The following is a 19,706-nucleotide window of genomic DNA, read 5'->3' as shown; positions in this document are numbered from 1 at the left end:
AGGCCCACTTCTAGCGCATTTATCTTGAGGCATTTGAGGCCGTCCCGAAAACTAATTAAGCGCTTCCATCTGTGAGCTGAAAAAGTGCCACTGGACCATTAATCAATCTGCAGCTCGAGAAAATGGCGCTCGACTGAAATGACTTCATTGGCAGCACAAAAGAGCGCGGAGCCATAATGCCGCTTATATAACGAGGCTAAGGCGAGGCTCCTGCCAAAAAACGAGAACACACCAGCAACAGCAACAACAACGTCAACAACAACGACATCGACAACAACAGCAACAACGACATTAGCAGCGGCTAACAGCAACAACTAAGCGATATCCGTTAAAACTTGAACTCGGCGGTCAACCTGCAATGCGTACCGCAGCAGAAACAGCAGCAACAACAGCATTAACAGCAGCGCATTTAGATAAGTCGCAAAACAAATATACATATTTAAGAAATAAAACAAAAAATGGGAAAACACAACAGTAACAAGCAAGGAAGTTAGCTTCGTCAAGCCGAAAGTCACATACTCTTGCCTGAAATGTGCCGAACTTGCTTCCGATGGTTCGCATTTCGTTGAGCTTTCCAACATCATAATAATAGATTGCGATTTATAAATAACGCAAGACAAAACAATCACAAGTTTGCTAATATCAAAACGTTCTAAGAATATCATCTAATGGAAGGCTATTTATAAGCAGTGCTAGTGAATCCATAATCTATCATTTACTTGTGCTATTATCAAAGAGTATAATGATCTACTGAAAGTTAAATCTTTATCTGCGCAAGATAATGAATATTAAAATATGCATTGCATTTCTCTAAATAGAATAATAATAGTTTATAGCTTAGATAAGCTTCCATCTTCTTAAATAAATTTCCAGAATCAGGATGACAAACTTAAGATCATAACTAGAGTACCCTTCAGATGAGGAAACGCAACAGCAGCAGCAACAACAAATGGCAAAGCAATCAACAAAATTGCAAAGTGCATTTTGCAGTGGCAACTGCAACGTTTGGCACTCAAATTTGGGGGCAAAGGGGGGCCTTTCAGAGGCTTTTGGGGGTGGGCAGTGGCAAGTGGGGTGGAAGTGGGGTGCAAGTGGGGGGTTGTCGCTGGTGACAGTGACGTGCTCGGCCCGTTCGGTTCGGTTCAGTTCGTTTGCTGGCTGGCAATGGACAAATGAACGCCCCTGACATCGTTAGTTGTTTCTGTTGCTGCTGTTGTTGCTGTTGTTGCAGTTGTCGTTGTTGTTACTGTGTTGTGTTGCTGCTGCAATTGTTGTTGCTGCCTGCGTCGCTGTAATTGTTGTAATTGTTGTTAGACGCTTTGCTTGCTGGCCGGGGCACGCAGAAATCCTGATTTGGTTATAACAACGCACATTTGAAAAAAGCGACAAAATAGAAGTAAAAAAACAGAAACGCAGCAGCAGCAGCATGATTTGAAATTCAAATTCAAATTGGCAATCCAAATCCAAATGCAAAGCCGAAAGGCAGCCAAGAAATGCGTGCACTGAGCTTTAGCCATGAGCCATGGGCCATGAGCCATGAGCAGTGGCTAAAACGATACGCTGGCAGTCGTAGAACAGAAAATGTCAGCCGGAGCAATCAAATAAATAATCTGGCTAAGTGCTGCCAGGGATGGCGAGTTTGGCCGAAAGTGAAACTGAATCTGCAACTGCAACTGCAACTCAAAGTGCCACTGAAACTGCAACTGAAATTTCAATTGCAATGCAAAGAAAGTGCAGCGTGTGATTTCGATGGGCTGAGAAACTGGAAAACAAGTGAAATGCAAAATTAGGTTGAATATGATGATAATTAACTAATTCAAGAGGCTTGCAATTTATTCAGTTTGTACAACATAAATAAAAGCAAAACTAATCATTTTAAGGAACCTTAAAATTCTCTACTAAATAAGGTAATATACTGGAAATTCCTAAAGATACAAGTTGTATAAACAATTACTGTATACTCAAACAAGAAATGCATTTCTACCTTCATTAATAAGGAGACGATCCTAAAGATAAACGATTAATCAGCTCCCAAGAAGCATAATTTGCAACTGCAAAGCACCAAATTATGGAAATTGAATAACCAGCGTTTATTCTTTAATGCCGACATCAAAACTAACAATTAGTCTCTAATTGTGGCCAGCAATCAAAACGCAAATAGACATGCAAGCCGAGCACTTGTAAATGAATTGCTAAAATTATCACCCATCAAATAGAGTTCTTGGCCGTCAATTGAATAGATCGCAGCCAGCGATTTTCCCACAACACCCATCCCTCGAGTGAGCGGATTGTAACGCAGAAACACTGAAACGCTGAAACGCAGAAACTAACGCACTTTTCAAATCTAATGCCAGCCAAAAGAACAGAAACGGCGGCTTGGTCGTGTGGAACCCCTTGACATTAATAGCGAGTCGCAAAGTCTGACTCGCAGAGAGGCCCACGAGATGGCTGCAGGGGCACTTTGGATGGGGTTTTTTTGGGGGGGTTGGGGGCTGACTGTGGCCGCCGCAAAAGAACCTTGGACCGGCGCTGAACTCGCTGCAAAGTGAACAATCTTAGCCCGTCTACGACGCGTCGGTAGCGTTGACGACCGCTCGCAATGTCAACGGCTCTAGCAGCATTTCAATGACTGCCACTGCCTGGCTTGCGGATCCGACTTCCAATCCGCCTCAGCATCTGTATCTGTAGCTGTATATGTATCTGTATCTGTATCTGAATCTGAATCCGAGTCGGGGCGTTGGTGTATCCTTGAAATCGAGAGTTCAATGCTTGGGCCGTGCGGCGCTTGAACCCAGTCGGGACATCCACCAAACGAAAAAAGGGCAGCGACAGGACCTTCTCGTCCTTCGGATACTCAAGCGAAAAATTCAAACTCAGTCGAAGAAAATATATGGCACCAATCGCTCATATTTCTCGTATATAACTGAGCCACTGTCAAGTTGCCAAAAAGGAGATTTATTTCAGTCTCAAAATAGAAATAACAGTCCAAGAAATCACAATTTTCCAGAAGCTATAAGTTCTGTTACTTTAAAATCTTTTTTAAATATTTCAAAATCTCAAAACAGCTACAAATATCTGGGCGCCTAAAAGTATGCAATCAAATATTTTCCAGATAAAATCCTGTTGAACTGTACATACATTTCTTATATAAATTTTGTAAATATATCATTGAATTGCACTGGCATTACTTTATTATAATTATCTGATAAATTTATTATTTCGTTTTTCCGATTTTATGAAAATAAAATATAAAAATATACCAGCAAGAGGATGTTGCACGACTTTCTACCATACTAAATACTTTATATGAGTACTTCAAAGCCTGAACCAAGTTTTTCGCTCTGTGCATCGCAAAAGTGGGTGGCTGATGGGCGTAGGGCGCAGGACCCAAAATGTAGCGCCTCGCCTACAGCCTGAACTTCAGCCAAATTGTTCAAGTTCAAGGTTGCCGGAAAGCCCAATGCGAACCAAAAACCCAAAGCCCATACCCACGCAGTCGGCTCTTTGTCTGCCGCACGCACACACACCTACTGCCACACACACACTCACACACTCGCACACTTTATCACGCACAGCAAAATGGCCGACAAGCGGAAAGGAGTGTGGGCAGTCATTTTGTCTGCGGCCCGAAACACCAACACAGGCGCACGGTTAGGCAGACGGAGCCTAAATACATGCACACATATACGGTCAACATTTCCTACAAGCCACCCAGTCGCCACCCACACACACACATACACAGACGCACACAGACGCAGCAAGGCGAATATCCTTTTGACCTTGAGCGCACCATTTCCACACGCAAAATTTATTGACCCGCCTGTCTGACTTGGCTTCGCCGCATTCGGAAACTTTTGAAAACAAAAACGAGCAGCGAAAAAGCGAAAAAGGAGCAGGCCGCCTCGACTCCTCGCTGGGTCCTGTCTGGGTTTTATATTTTCTCTTTTTCGTTCGTTTTCCATTCTGTTTTCCCTTTTTGCCGAGAAAGGAAGTAGGTGCCCGCAGAAGAGGGCGGCGGCGCCCAAGGACTGTGGGTGGTGTGTGTGGAGGTGGTTCGTGGAGCAAGGACTACTAGGACTGTGGTGTAGATGGGGGTGTGTGGTGTGGTGTGGCATTCAGACGCTTCCCAGTACCGGGGGCTCCGTCTGCCGTTCGTGTCAATAGACGGTTATTTGTCTGCCTCCTGGAAAACCCACTCCCCCGTGAAATCCCTACCACTCAGCGGGAGGCACACTCCCTACACCTACACCCACCACACACTTGCTTTTTTAGGCGGTGCGACGACGGCGACAACGACGAGACAACAACCCGAGCGTCGACATTTGTATTTTAGTCTGCGACTTTGAGTGGTTGAGTGGCTCGGTGGCTCAGTCGTTAGGTGGTTGACTGTTTTGGGGGGCGGTCGTTTGGCGCTGGGTGGCGCCTTGCGAGGAGGACATCCTGTCGGGATTTAATAAACAAGTTACTGGCCTCTTTATTTATTTCGGGCAGTTGTTTCGCTGACAGTTTCGCTCCTTGGAGGGACGAGTTTAATACCAATTACACCCCTCGGCCAGATGGGAAATTCAATTAGTTGAATTATGTACATATTTTCATAATTAAAATTTTCAAGGATTAATTCCAAATTTAAGTCTAATCATGGAATTCTCTGCTTTATTTAAATATGCTTCCAACTCCTAGTATAAGTTTAATTTTTCTTTTATCTCAAGTGAAAACTCGTCCATTGTTATATACATTAATAATAAATCAATAAATTCGTTTTCCTTTTATATACAGAACAGTCAAATTTCTTTAAAAACTGATTTTGAATACCTTGCAGACAAGAGCTTTTAAAGCTTTTAAGCGAGCACACAATACGCTTGAGCTCTAAAACTGTAAGCACGTATTCAATTCCTCGAAAACTGTTGTGCTATCGCTTAGCTTCTTTATGTAGATTGTTGTAAAATTCATGTAAGTTACATGTATAAATACACAGCTAATAAGTATCTACAGCGTACTAACTATAGAGGGCGCCACCAGTTTCAGTTAGAGGTGTAAGTTACTCATGTAAAAACACGTAGACTTACGTAGTGGCTTCACTACGAAAGTTTGAAAAGAGTGGCAGCGCTTGCGATAGCGCCAAATTTGAATGATTGATCTGGCTTACATTTTATCCAAGTAATCTAAGTATCTGAGGCAGTTTACAATATTAAATGAACTATTTGAATTTCAATAGGGGCCTCTTGGAACAGTTTTAATATTATATTAATATATTAATATTAATATGAATCCCATAACTTCCCGAAAATAATTAAGATTCAGTTTTTCGAAGTGCAAAAAGGTAGTAAAGTTCTCGACTTACCGCTGAGTTTGTCCATCCGCTTCTCGATGTTCATGCACTTGGACATGAGCTTCTCGACGAGCAGCGGATTGGCGGCGGCGCTGGTCACGAAGCGCGGCTCCTCCGCCAGCGGCTGTCCGCCCATGAGGGCGTACTCCAGCTTGGTGGCGCAGTCGCCGGCTACTCCGCCGCCGGAACCAGCTCCTCCTCCGCCGCCGCCACCGCCGCCATGGTTGCCACTGCTGCTGCTGTTGTTGTTGTTGATCAGATCGCCACAGAGAGCAGCGGCTGCGGCTGCGATGGCCGAGGCCGCCGAGCTGGAGGAGCCGAAGGCCAGGAGCGCCTGCTGGGCGGCGGCATCGCCGGAGTCGGCCAGACTGGCGGCCACCGAATCGACCAGGCCCTGGGCACTCAGCTGGGCGTTCTCTTTGGCTAGCAGGTCATCGTTGGCCACCACGGCGGCGGCGACGCTGGCGAAGTCATCATCGGTGATGACATTGTTGTTGTTCTCCTCCTGGGAAGCAGTTGATTGCGGCGGGGGGAACGGGAGTTGTGGAGAGAGATGAGCGGAGAACGGGGAGGAAAAACAAAACAATGATGAAAAATCCATATGGAATCTGTGGGTCTAAATATGCAGCAATATGGATATATGGATATGTATGTATATATGGTATTATGACTTAATAGGCGTAAACTTCTCTGTTCTTGGCGGATGTACATTTTCGACTTTCACCTCGACGGTGGCCAAATCGGACAGCAGGCTCTCGATCTCGAAGTTGCTCTCGGAGAAGCTGCGGAACAGCTCGTCGGAGGAGTCGCCTCCACAGAGCGGTTCCACCACCACGTTCACGTTGCGGGCCGCCGCTCCATTCAGTTCGCTTCCGGCGGACTCCACGGAAGCCAGGACCTCGCCGACTCCGACGCTCTGCTGCGGGTTGTTCGGGTTGCCAGCTGACTGGATCGAGGGGTTCAGGTTCTCCGTTCCGTTCGCCGTAGAATCGTCCTGGGAAATAGGAATTGGCAAAAGATTATAACTATGCTGGTAAAAAAGCTTAACTAAATCTAACAGCTTATAAACTCAGATTTGTTCTAATGGCGCCAAGCTAATAAAAGTAATGTAAGTGCTCAAGATAACTAGTTACAGAAGGTAAAGCAGCTGGAAAAATCGTGGTATTAGGGAAATTTCCAACAAGAATAGCTTCATTTCAGTTAAATAAATTCCATCTTAGAAGCGAAAGTGTAGAGTAAAATCGTTTACTTCCAAAGTATGCAAAAATGTTTTCAATTAACCACAGTCATTCCAATCCTGGATACTATTATTGTAATAAATCCTAATGCTGTTTTTATAGCTAAGCATTTCTCAAGTTTATTTCGTATTCTAATTGCAGATCGTGGAGAGTATTTAAGTTTTAATTCAGGTGTAGAAAAATCACCAATTAAATGCATAAGAAATCTTTCTATCGTCTATCTCAGTTAGAAAATCTCGATTTAATTCAAAAGAAATCTTTCTAACTCTATCCTCTATCTTTGTTAAAATATCTCCAACTAAATTCATAAGCAATCTTTCTATCTATAGAGTTACGAGTTACTATCAGCCCTTTAAGTTTCCGAGGACTCTGCAGACAGAAGATGTACTTACGGCTATGCATGTGCCCAAGTCTAGACCTCCAACAAGACGACCGTCGTTATCTGGACACCAGAGCAGTGCGTCGTCGATAAAGGGCATCGCTGATAGGGCAAAGCCTGCACTGCAAATACTGTTCACTGCCAGCGTGTAGCCGTTTCCTGAGTACCCCTGCCAGTCGCGAAAGTTCTGCTCAATCTTGATGCCACCCAGGTCCAGGGTACTCCTCGCGTCTCAAACCAGGAAAGGGTATCTAGTGTCCACTACTCGTGGCTCTTGCTGCTCTCTTCGAACACTGTCTGTCCGTCTCGAACTCTCAATCGATTTGTATACCTATCACACTTGGTATCAAATTTGGATGTCCGTTCGCTTTGCAATTTTCTCACAAGAAAAAGTTTTTCTTTTAGGCACTTTATTTCAGACGGTTTTGGTTTGGTTCTCTCAAAATGTCGCTTTAGTCTTTTTGCTTCTGATTATTGGATCGCTCGAAAGGTGAAGACAAAAGGTTCCTTGTGGATGTGTAAAATTGTTAGTTCTTCGACGCACCTAACAGTGCAAAGATTTCAAAATCTCTTGTATATATATAGATATATTTTAGTTTTAATTTTATTTTGGCTTGGTTTTGGAGTCTGAAATGGAAGAAGGTAGTTCAATGGGTTAAGACATAAATTTATTTCGTCTATGAATTTAAAGCAATTATGTATACCATTTCAGAGTTCTAAAAGTATACTTGCATTAATCAATATGCTAAGTATTAAGGCTGATGCATATAATTAAGCTTATAATTTGTAAATAACAATATAATATAAAGAGCTAAAATCTAAGAGCCTTTCATTCTCATTTCCCCTTTCTTTTATTAATTTAATAATAAATATAATATGTTATTGTAAAGAGCTCAGTGAGTGGTATCTAACATAACATCTAATATATTTGCCAAGTGCACAACACCCTTCCTTTCAGTTTCGCAGCAGCTTATCTGAAATCAAGGCGCCTTAATTGCACAGCAACGTGCTTTCTTGGGGAAATTCCGGCCCATCTAAATTTGCATCTGCATTGCAACAATGCCGCATCATTGGGCGTCCATTAAAATATTTACATTTATGTATACAAAGCCCATTCGATGCGATGCGGTGCGATCGGCAGGCGAGAAGAGGATGAAAATATAGAAAGTAGTCTCGTTGCATTGTTTCAATTTTTGCCTTGAGGCTTCCGGTTATAACTAATTTTCCCCTGAATCAAAGTTTTTCGCCGCGCGCCTCGTGTTTTTTTTCGGTTTCGGTTTTGGCTTTGCGATTGTGTGTTGTCTTTAAAGTTCAATAACATTAGAAATTGCGAATTACAACATAAAAGCAAGAGCGGAAAGAAAACTCGGCGATCGGGGCAAGTTGCATCGCCGCGGCGGGAAGAGACGTGCAGCAGCACAAATTTTGTGGCAAGCTAAAACTGAAAACTGCATACAAATAAAAGTGCATACAAATAATCGCACAACAAAAAAGTGTGGAAATAAGCGAGAAAATAAGGAGAAAAACGAAAATAGAAGCAGAGCTGGAAAAACGCTTTTTACATAACATGTTACTGAACTGCAACGCCAACAATAACAACAACAACATGGAGCGGCAACAACAAGTTTTGCACTCGCCAAATTCATTACAAGTGAAAGTCCAAAAACAACACCAACAGCAATAGCAACAGCAACAACAACAACAGCCACTGCAACTGCAACTGCAACAACAATCTGCATTCACGGCGCAAAAAGTTCGTTAACATTGAACTACGAAGCAAACGAGGCGGAATACGAAGAGAAAAATGCGCATAGGAAAAACAAAACTGCAGCAAACTTGAAAGCACTCGCCAGCAACAACAACCACTACAACAACAACAAGAACTACAACATTTGCAGCTTTAGGTGCCAGCGTTAGATGAAAAAAAAACATATTATAAAATAGGAGACTGGAGAAAAACAACATCTGCTATACTTAAACTAAACTTAATAACTTCAGACAAGCATAAGCTTTTAAATTTAAAGCCTTTCAATAAAGCCACTTGATTTTATAAAAATAAATATAATGAAACTTAAATAAAAACGGAAATCGAAATTTTAGGCTACAACAGATACCACTATAAAGTATATCAACATTTTAATCATTCAAAATTACATTCAAAATATATAAATACATGATGTAACTTAAGAGTTGTTATTACATAAATTTCATGGAAGTTACTAATTAAATGAAGACTAGGAAAAACGAAAAAATGGGAACAGTTACGGTGTCCACTATTATCAATAACAAAAACAGATTTTTGGTGTTATCTCAGCTGCTAATCTGTAATCTATAAGTCAGCGAAAGAATAATAATAATAATATAAACAAAGAAATCTTTACACTCCTCAACCGAAATTTAATTTAAATAATAAGCTAACTGCAACTATATAACCAAACTTAAAGCAGCAGTAGGGATAGAAATTACTAAATATTTAGAGCAGCAAATACCGAACAGAAGTTTAAACAAAAAAATCGAATTAATTCGTCTACATGACATATTATAAAAGAAAAGCAAACAAGCAATAGATAATGGTCAGAAAAGAAAGCATTAAACACCTTCGAAGAATCAACACATCATGTAGATATTAGCATTAGAAGTCGAAAGAACAACAGCAATAGCAACCTTGTGTGGGGCACACTCGCAGCACACACATGCAACATGCAGCTGCGGCACTAAAAGCAATAGAAACGGCTGCAACATCAATTGCCGCAGTGCAGCACAAGCAACTTGCAGCACAGACATTACAACATTGCGCCGCCTGGCACCCGCGTCATCATCATTTCTCTTTCGCTCTTTTGCTCCTTCTCTCTTTTCCTCCTTCTCTCTTTTCCTCTGCCTATCGCCGCTTTTCTTTCGGCCTCTTCGGGTTTTCCACAACTTAGCTGTTGTTGTTGCGTTGCCATTATGATGCGCATGCGCGGCGGAAAACTCGTTTTTCATTATTCAATACGAGCGACTCGCAGGCGGCAGCAACTACAAGTATTTCACTTTCCAGCCAAACTGCAAGTTCGGGCGCAAAGAAAAAGCGAAAGAAAACTCGAAAGAGCTGGGCAACAACAACAGCAACAACATCAACAAGCGAGAAGCGCGAAAGGAAAAGCCAATGGAAAACCTCCAGCCCCAGCCTCCGTTTCAGCTGCAACTTCAACTTCAGCTGGCGCCAAGTTTACCATTTACCATTTTACCATTGGCCGTTTACTGTTCGCCGTTCGCCGCGGGCTCCATCATAATTAGACATTCGGCCGAGCTGCTCAACATTTATGCAAAATATCGGTTGGGCTGCCCCACCCCCTGCTGTTCCCCATGCCACTGTGCCTCCTTGCCCCTTGCCTCTTTAGCCTGGCGAGTAATCACAGTGCCACAGTGCGTATACGCAATCTCTGATTAGCAGGCGAGATTGCATAGGAAAGTGGCTGGCATGTGTACTTAGCCGAGAATCTACACTGTGCAGCCCGCATTCACTTCCTGGTCTCCCCGGCGACCAGCTGGCAATGAGAATTCCCCATTTGGGTGCGCCACTTGCGATCGCCGACTGATCAGCGCCTAGTAAGCTGTGAGCAGTGAGCAGTGAGCAGTGAACAGTAAGCGGTAGCCACTGCTCCCCAGTAATCCACAGTGCTCCCCTTTACTGCCCATTCCCAGTCGCCGGCTGATCGAGTGCTCTCCACAACGGGGTTCTTTCGCGAAAGTTGAAAGCTTTCCAGTTTTCCCTGGGAGTGCTGACCTTAAGGCGGCCGCGAAGGCAATGCATCGACAATCCATACTGGAATTTGGGTTCCGAAGCTGACGTTTTTACTACAAATACATCCTAGTAATTAATATCTAAATATCCTAGGGTGGTGCCCGATTAAAAATGTAATTAGAAAGTTATTTATACTGCCTTTATATACATGCTGATTTTTAAATATGTGAAAATATGAATCTTTTTAGATGTAACGCTTGTTGCAGCCACAGATTTTGGTAGTAAAACCTCATGTGTGGGCCAAAGCGATTCTGTGCTGGGACTGTGGCTCAAAAGGGATGTAATGGGTCGAATTTGGTGGCAAGAAGCAATAGAATAGAATAATCAAGTGATAATTAAAAAAAAAAGAAGACCAAGACTGATACACACTACTGATACTACAGACTCATGCCGATAATCCACAGTGCCGGGAAAAGGAATTTTCCTTTACTTTACAAGGCGCTGAGTTTAAATTTGGGTAAGCGAAGAAGTTTATGTTAGCTTGCCGCTGCGTTTATTAATTCATAATTTAATTGGACTTGAAGCTTTATAAAATACATTACATTACATTACAGCAATAGTAGTCATTATGACTAGTTTAGTAATACTCCGATTTGGAAAAGGCAAGTTCATTACCCGCAATTGTCAAGTAGCGAATCAATAGATTATAAATATATTCTAAATATGAATGGGTTATAAATTGAGTGAATGCCATTAAAGTGGAATATTACAAAAATCAAAAAACAAAAAGGGTGGAAATGGTTAATTTAACAAAATAACCGCTTTCGCTGGAAGATTTACTAGATATGTTGTGGTATGGAACCCTTTAGAAATATGAGAAACATATTTAGAGCATTTCATTCTCACCTTTCGCTTTTCCTTGTCGCTGCTCGCTGAGGATCCTCGACTTTGCTGAATGTGGTTTGCTTTTCACTTTGTAAAGGTTTGTTGTAAAAGGTTTCGTTGGTGTAAATATATAAATTTTGATTGTTTTTGCTTGTCGTATAGCTTGTATATTGAACTACGCGCAATTTGTAAGCTAGTATTATTAAAGATTAATGATTAATGTTAACCGTAAGGCAGTGTAAAGTTATCAAAAAGTGGTTCTTTGCAGTTTTGCGTTGCTTCACTTGTTGCACGTTGACCGACGTGCCACTCGATGTTGTTGTTGTTGTTGTATTTTGTTGGCCGCGCACTCGGGCGCATTTTACATTCAGTTTAATCAATTATTAATTGGCCGCCGCACTTGTCACAGGTAAATGGAGGAGTTCGGGGAAGCAGTCTCACAGTTGGCCGACTTTATCTGGGCGATTTTATCTTACAGCGAATGCGATAGATGTATAGGGTTTTATTGCCATTAGCATCGATATCGATGGCATTGACCAAATTTGCATTAGTTCCCAGTTTGCTGCTTTTGGCACGCATTTATGGTGTTTGAAGGTGCGCTGGGGCATTTGTGGGCGGTGGGCGTCGATGGGCGTCGGTGGGCGTTGGTGGGCGGTGCCCCGAAGACAAGTGGATCCCAATTTCCCGATTTCCCGATGTCGCCCTATGTCGGCTTGCTGTGCGGCCTCTGCAAGTAGAACCGAAGAAGAAACCACACGGTGTGTGGAAGAAGAAGGCAATCAATAAATATGAAATAAACACAAATTCGCTGCATAAGTTGGAATTGTTTAAAAAACGCGCGAGACATTGACAAACCGGTTGACGACTGTCGCGAAGGCAGAGGCCAAGATAATCTGCTGCGGGTGTTCCCAATAACTATTTTTGCCAGAGATCATAAATTTAACTATTTACAGCCCGCTTTATTTGCATTTTTCCATTGTATTTTCATAATTTTTAAAAGATATAAAGATAGTAGTCTAGAAGTACGCTTTCTGGAACACCCCACCTGCGAACGCCCATTTCTGCATAGAATTCGAATGGCACTTGAAAAAACATGAAAGCTCTGGGCCTGCAAATTATGGAGGAGCTTTCGCGATATATAGCATATATAGACTTTAGCTATAGCTATAGTAGAGCTATGCAAAATGCGTTAGTTGCAGAGAGTGCGCGACAGAGACAGCTGCGCGGAGCGACAGAGACAGGTGGCATTTCTATTTACTGCGTGAGTATGTGTGTGCTGTTTGCATTGCTATTGCTGTAGTGTGCGCTCAGTTCCTAGGCGTGTGTGTGTGTGTGTGTGTGTGTGTGAGTGGTGACCTTCTCACACTGTCATGGCTACGAATAAAATAATATGAAAACAAAAGCTTCTGGCCGTATAATTTGTATGCAGCTCTCAATGCGTGTCGACTGGCGTGCTTGTGTGTGTGCGTGAAGAACATGAGCGAGTCGTGCTTAAAAAGCCACAACAAAACTATCAGCAACAGCAACAACCACACGGCTTTTCATTGAACAAAATATTATTAACACTCCGCTCAAGATCGCTGTTTTTGCCAGCGCCTTTTATTTGTTGTTGTTCTCGCTTGCGGATAGCTGACAAAAAAAAAAAAAACAGTATCGCAAAACTTAGACACTTTTGTCGTATTTCTTTTTTGCGTTTTTAACTAGCTGGAGACACTTCCGATTTGGCAGAAAGAAAAAAGCTAACGTTTTTCTATGCTTTGGTGACGAGCTGGAAATTGTAAAAACATTAACTGCGTCAGCTTCGTGCTTAATTAGTTTATTTAGTAACAGTCTCAAGGTCGCATTATACGAGTACAGCTCGTAGTTACATTTGCAAAGCCATAACTTTTTAGGACCTGTGCATAATTTGACATAAAATTTTCCACAATTGCTAGCTAAATATGTTTTATTATTCCTTTTAGTTTCAGCTTGAGCTATATCTTTTATGAGCTTTTATTAATTTAATATTTATTTATTTATTTTTTGTGATTTTTCAGCTTGTTCCCTGATCAATGGACTAATTTAAGTCATTACATTAGTCATAGCCTCAGAAACAATTTAGCAAGTGGGCAAATTTTAACCTTAGTTTTGTGCTTTTCTGTTGTTTTCTGTTGTAACCACAAAAAGCTATTGTTTTTGTTTTTTGTAGTTTTCTGGTGACCTTCTTGCTGCTGCTTCTTCACTTGCTGCCGCTTCTGCTGTTTTTGTTGCTATTCCGATTCAAGTTTAAGGTCGTCGCTTTGGGGGTCTCGACTGTAGACGGTAGACGGTAGACTTCAGTCTGTAGACAGTCGCTAATGCCGCACGAATGGCCGACTGGCTGGCTGTGAGGTGTAGGGTGCTGCTTGTTGTTGCGCTTACAGGTAGCACCCCCTTTGCCCAAGGGCGTAACGAATGTTGTAGTAATCGAGTCGCCTTCCCCTCGCAGCGATGTATTTATGTACGTTTAGGTTTGAATTTGAATTCGGCATAGCCGAGCGGTCCACGTAGGTGGAAAGAGGAGAAACTCCATTGGTTAATGCACCTCATTATGTGAGACTAATTGGCATTGGACGAAGCACTGCTCCTGCTAAAAGAGGGGAACTAAATCCGCCAAATCGGTCAGGGCAACTTAGAAATAAGACCAACCAAAGCGGCTGAGAAATATGTTTTAGCAACTGATTACTCGGAAAAGCAATTAAACCTGCAGCTCGACCTTCGATTCATTTAGTTATTGAGCCAAAGGAAATTTCCACGCGGCAAAGTCACGCGAAAGCCCTTAGAATCACACCTCAAAACCACATTACGCATACGCCCTGTTGGCCCACTGAGACAGTTAATTCGTAAAGCTGTGTTAACTGATTGCACATTGGCTCTTGGACCGCATTGCCCTCAAGAGCAATTACCAAATTATTATCATCATTATCGTTACGAACGAAAACCCATTCGCATCTGGCGCACGCTGCGTATGCGTTATATTCCAGTTAACTGCCGCTGCTGATGGCTCCATTGTTACACCAGAACACGAAGCATAAGGCTAGCCATGGGAAACTAAAGACCTTGGGTCACTACTATATAAACTATACAAACTATACCCGAATTCTTGACGGCGAGCAAACGAGAAAAGAAGAAACAAAAATTTAACCAGCCAAGAGCCAACAACAGAAAACGAATTCTAATTAAATTAACAAAATAAGCGCAGACAACAGCAGCAGCAGAAAAATGTTAAATGGAAAAATTATTCTGCCAGCGCCATAAAAAGTGCGATCAAGAAATAGCAGACACACGAGACACCGCCATTATGCATAATGGATAATGTATAATGGATAATGGGGATAGAGATGGAGATGGGGCGACTGGGCGACTGCGCCAGCGAAGAAAAGTTGAGTCAGGTCCCCGAGAGCTGTCGTCTAACACATTTGTCCCACTCACTGATCCCATTGTTCTACGCTGACCTCTACAGAACTCAAGAACTCAAGAACTACAGAACTGCATAGCTGCAAGTGCAGTGGAAAATGCACACTGTTTTCGTTTCGAAACCTATTGCGTTCCTGTGGCACAGGTATAACACAACCAAGACAAAGGAAAAGTGCATTAAATGCAATATATTATACAAATAGTATATATTAAATTCAAAGATTGCTATTTTTATATAAAGAAACTCTCCTTTATTAGAAATAGTATAAATATAAGATGTAGTAAACTGATAATTCTACTATAACATTATATTATAATATTAATTTTTTTAGTTAAGTTTTCATTACCAAATCCAACTAGCACCTTAGTTGAGTTAGGCAATAAATGTAATAAATTAACAATTTTAAGTAATGACAAGTATCCCAATTGCCCGATATTCATGACATATTCCAATGACTTAATTGAAGCAATTAGGCTGTTAATATTAGTCAATAGCTTTCAGTGCCTCTGCCAAATATTTATTCTGCGCCCCAGAAAGTGCATTGAAATAATAAAGTGAAAGAACGGAAAGCAATGCAACGCAAGAGCCACAGCCAAAGCCAAAATAAGAAACAAAAGCAAGGGGGCATATCTTACTACGAAAATTAATGTGTGTCGTTATGTCTATGTGTCTATGTCTATTTCAACGTGCCCCACCGAAGTGCATGTGTGAGTGCGCGCGTGTGTTTGTGAATAAAATACGCAACCTTCAAAAAAATCTAACAAAGCAAACTTGTTCAATAGTCATATGCGTATCAGGAAGTCAACATTTCAAGGATTGACTCATTGAAAAAGTCGAATGCGATGGCAACAAAAACAAGTTAGTCGCTGTTGCACGCACACAACTGCAAGCTCAAATACACTCTCTCTCTCTCTCTCTCGCTCTCCCTCTCGCACACACACTCGGACACTGACGAGCATTAGGCGAAAAAATAAAGCGCGCCCGGCAAAATGCAATGCAAAAAGCGGCAACAACAACTTATTTACAGTAAAGCACTCACACACACAGACACACACACATGCAAAACGCTGCAAATCTGTGAGATCAGTTGCAGTTGCATTTTCTCTGCGAGCGAGCTTTCGCTCTTAAGTGTGAACACTCTTTTTCGCGTGGCTCGCTCTTAATTCATTCAAATTGTTTAACGCAAAAGTGCAAATACCGCAAAAGAGTTTGCTTGTTTATGTTATTGCTGCTGCTGCTGTTGTTGTTTCTGTGTTTGTTGTTGCTTTTGCCTCTACTCCAGCCGCAAATTTTACTTTTCATTGTGCGAAATTACTCACAAGAAACATATTGCAATTTGTGAGGTAATTTCTGGCTGCAAAGGGCAGGGAACTGCAAACTGGCGGGCAAACACGAAAATCGAGATACTCATAAAAAGTGAAAATTAACTTCATTTGATTGATAGGGGTTGTATTTTTTTGAAAGGGTTTTAAAGAGTGTTTTTTTGCAAACAATTTCGAGATTTTTGAAAATATTTAATGCTGTATGTAAAATAATTTTATGATAGTAGTATTTAAAATTGCGACAATAACTTTACAAATATTTTCTTGTTCTAGGTAAAAGAGTGCAAAAATATATCAAATATGAATGATACACAGTATGAACATTTCTTTTACTTCGAGTAATAATACAAGTCATTTGATAAATTTAAACTGATACCTTAAAAGCAAAGGTGTAGAAATAAATAAGAACTTTAGAATTTCCCAGTAACATTCGTGCTTGGCATTCACAATTGGCTCAAAACATTTGTAGATAACCTAATTAACATTCCCAAAAGACAACAATTCATATCAGCAAGGCACATACAAAAATCTTGAAAATTCCTCAAAACTCGGCCAGTGGCCACAAATTTTCCAGTGCACTTACACGGGCACAGTAAGTCCTTCGGGCTTTAAGCCCATCCCTGACCTCAGTAAAGCGTTCAAAAGCCCCAAAACGACGAGGAACCTTCACTCTCGGCCGGCAGGTTCATTGCTCAGATTCAAGGCACTAACCTGGCCAAAAGCGCCACTACTACTACACTTCTGTCAATAACAATAAACTCCTTCACGCAAAGGCAACAAGCTGGGGAAAAGACAAAAATAAAAAAGAAACAGAAATAAATAAAACAAGAAATTAAGCGAAAATGTGGAGGAGCAAAACAAAAACCCAAAAAGCTTTTCAGGCTTCAGACTTCAATTGAAATTCGCCTCGTTGCCGATTCGATCGCTCTCGCACTGGAAGGTCGTTGCATTAAAGAGTTTAATGACCAAGGAAACTTTTGCCGAAATATGAAACAAAAGCGGGGCCGCAGCAACAACAACAACAACTAGGCGCTGCTGCGTAAACTGCAGCGGGCAGAGGGCAGCGACGCCGACCGAGGCAGCGGCGGCGGCAGCAGCGCCCACAACTCACTTACACTCCTTTCATGGCAACAACACTTGGGAAAGGTCAACGAACAACATTGCCTCGTCGGTCAAAAGCAGAGTTCACACGACCAGAGCGGGATGGAGCGTGTGTGCGAGCGAGATGGGGCGTGGGAGCGAGCGAGAGGGCGGCAGATGCAGAGAAACAAATTTAAGAAAGTGCCCGTCGTAATCATATGTATGTTAAGTGATCGAAGTTCCAAGGTAATGCCAACTACATCAAACTAATGATAAGCTTAAGATAAGTTGTAAGTAAATTGCTAGTGCTGAAAGTGCTTAAGAATTCGCGTTTACGAACTGCATAGCTAGTAAATTAAATGATAGAAAACTAAAAGATAGAAATGAAATTTCTTATATGAAATGATAGAAAACAAAACAAAAGATCTGATTCATTATCTATCTAGAATTGTGTGAGTAATGCCGACAAATTCGCGCTAACTTGTTTTTTTTTTTGTAGAATTAGTGGATATTGGGGCGATGTATTCAGCTTTTAATGATTTGTTTTGGAGTTCAATGAATTGGGGGAATGGGTGGGAATGATACCCATCAAAGTTTCCAGTGCATGGGGGGAGCGAGAGGGCAATACGCGAACGCAGGCCGATGAATTTTGTTTTGCTTTTGCTTTCGCGTCGAGTGGAGTGAAATGAGTGAGTGAGAGAGCGAGTGAGTGAGTGAAAGAGTTCGAGAGCGAGTGAGATGGCGATCGGGAGTTGCTCCAAAAAGCAAAAAGTATGGCAGGCCCCTACCCCCGCCCCTTACCCCCTGCAACAACTCATGATTCAAAGCAATTAATAATTTATTAATTGTTAGTCACATTCGAGCTATTTTCACGCCGCCAAACGTAACCAGGCAGCGACGCCCACGCGAGCAGCGCAGTAGCGTCGCGGCGCGACGTCACCGTTTGCATTCATTCACTTTTTCAGCCGAGAGATCAACGCACTTTGTGTTGATCCCACGAAACAATTTGCCGTTTAATGCACCCAAAAAACAAAAAAACAAAAAATAACGCAAAAATCAAGAGCAGCAGTGAAACTGCCACAAGAAATGCAGCGCATCGCGAATTATTTCGTTTTATTGAGTAACTTTTATGGGGAAATTCACTTTTGATTTGAAAACACCCAGCCAAATTCCACGTTGGAATGGCTTCTGACTCAGCTACTACTTATTTCCTAATTCAAATCAATTTGCGCTTAATTTGCTCTGACATTTTGAGGCACAATCATTTTATGAAAACTAAAAGGTGACAGTTTAAGTACTAATTATCCGAACCAATTTTGTATGGAATATTTATTTATTAAAACAAGAAAAAACGCATAAGCAAAAAGAATGATCCATATTCGATTTTGATCGATTCGTTGAGCGAGTGAAATAAAATTAAGAAATGCAGCTCCACTTGCATTTCGCCGCTGCACAAACCGCCGGCGCAAGCAGCGACGCCGACTGCGCTGCGGCAGAGGTGCAGCGAATGCAGTCGAAGCAAGTTTTGTCACTGATAGCGAAAAACGAAACAAATAAAAATAAGATACGCGCACAAAGCCATCGAAAGTTGGCCGCTGAGACATTGAAAATATTTCGTCGCCGTTGCCGAAAAAAGACCAACATACAAAAAACATGAAAAATTATTTTAAGAAAACGGCGAAAAAATGCACAACATGGAAAAATGCATTGCGCTGCCCGCGGAGAAGATAAGCCCGAATAAACCAAATCGCAGCCACCAAGCCGAAAAAGAAGCGAAACCATCAGCGTAAATGTGTCGGTCAAATTCCTTGGCCCGAGCGAGGATGCCCAGCCTGGCCAAGATGCCGTGCCTTTGGACCCGGCCAAAAGGCATCGCAATGGCCATCGCCGTTGCTGGGTGCAAGTACTAAACTCGTTTGAAAGTTGCAACTGCCGATGGGAGGAGGAGGCTGGGCAGGATGAGGAGGAGGCGGAGGCGGAGGCGGAGGAGGCTGGGGTGGCCACAGATCGAATGCAGTAATGTCTTTCTTTTGGGAATTATGGATTACCTCGAGAGGTGAAGGCGGCGAGTTTGCTTGCCAATTTGAAATGTCCAAAAAGGTTCGGCCATCGAGGGCCAAAGTTCAATGGAAAGACATATCGAAATTTTTGGGAAGCATATTCATTTTTAAACGGAGATGAAAGTATGAATTTGAATGGGTTAAACAAGCGATTGAAAGTGGTGAGTGGGTTAAATTGAAGAGGCTAATATCTACATTTAAATATTGTAATATATATATCAATCCAAAATGAATACAGTTATTTGAGATCGTT

At 41.9% G+C, this 19,706-nt stretch overlaps 1 protein-coding gene across 1 annotated transcript in view; it reads right to left on the bottom strand.

The window, feature by feature from the left end:
- Positions 1-19,706, bottom strand: part of LOC122616501 (ecdysone-induced protein 74EF) — a 62,339-nt gene that overhangs the window by 33,994 nt on the left and 8,639 nt on the right. The window contains exons 2-5 of the mRNA XM_043791976.1: positions 11,577-12,282; positions 6,960-7,573; positions 6,039-6,323; positions 5,342-5,834 (exon numbers count right to left, since the gene is read on the bottom strand). Of these exons, the coding sequence (XP_043647911.1) occupies positions 5,342-5,834; positions 6,039-6,323; positions 6,960-7,046 (865 nt within the window). The 5' untranslated portion in view covers positions 7,047-7,573; positions 11,577-12,282. The remainder of the gene's footprint in view (positions 1-5,341; positions 5,835-6,038; positions 6,324-6,959; positions 7,574-11,576; positions 12,283-19,706) is intronic.

The sequence above is a fragment of the Drosophila teissieri genome, chromosome 3L (assembly GCF_016746235.2).
Source record: "Drosophila teissieri strain GT53w chromosome 3L, Prin_Dtei_1.1, whole genome shotgun sequence".
Taxonomy (NCBI): domain Eukaryota; kingdom Metazoa; phylum Arthropoda; class Insecta; order Diptera; family Drosophilidae; genus Drosophila; species Drosophila teissieri.
Note: the sequence above shows the minus strand (reverse complement) of the source record. Positions and strands in the feature narration are given on the sequence as shown.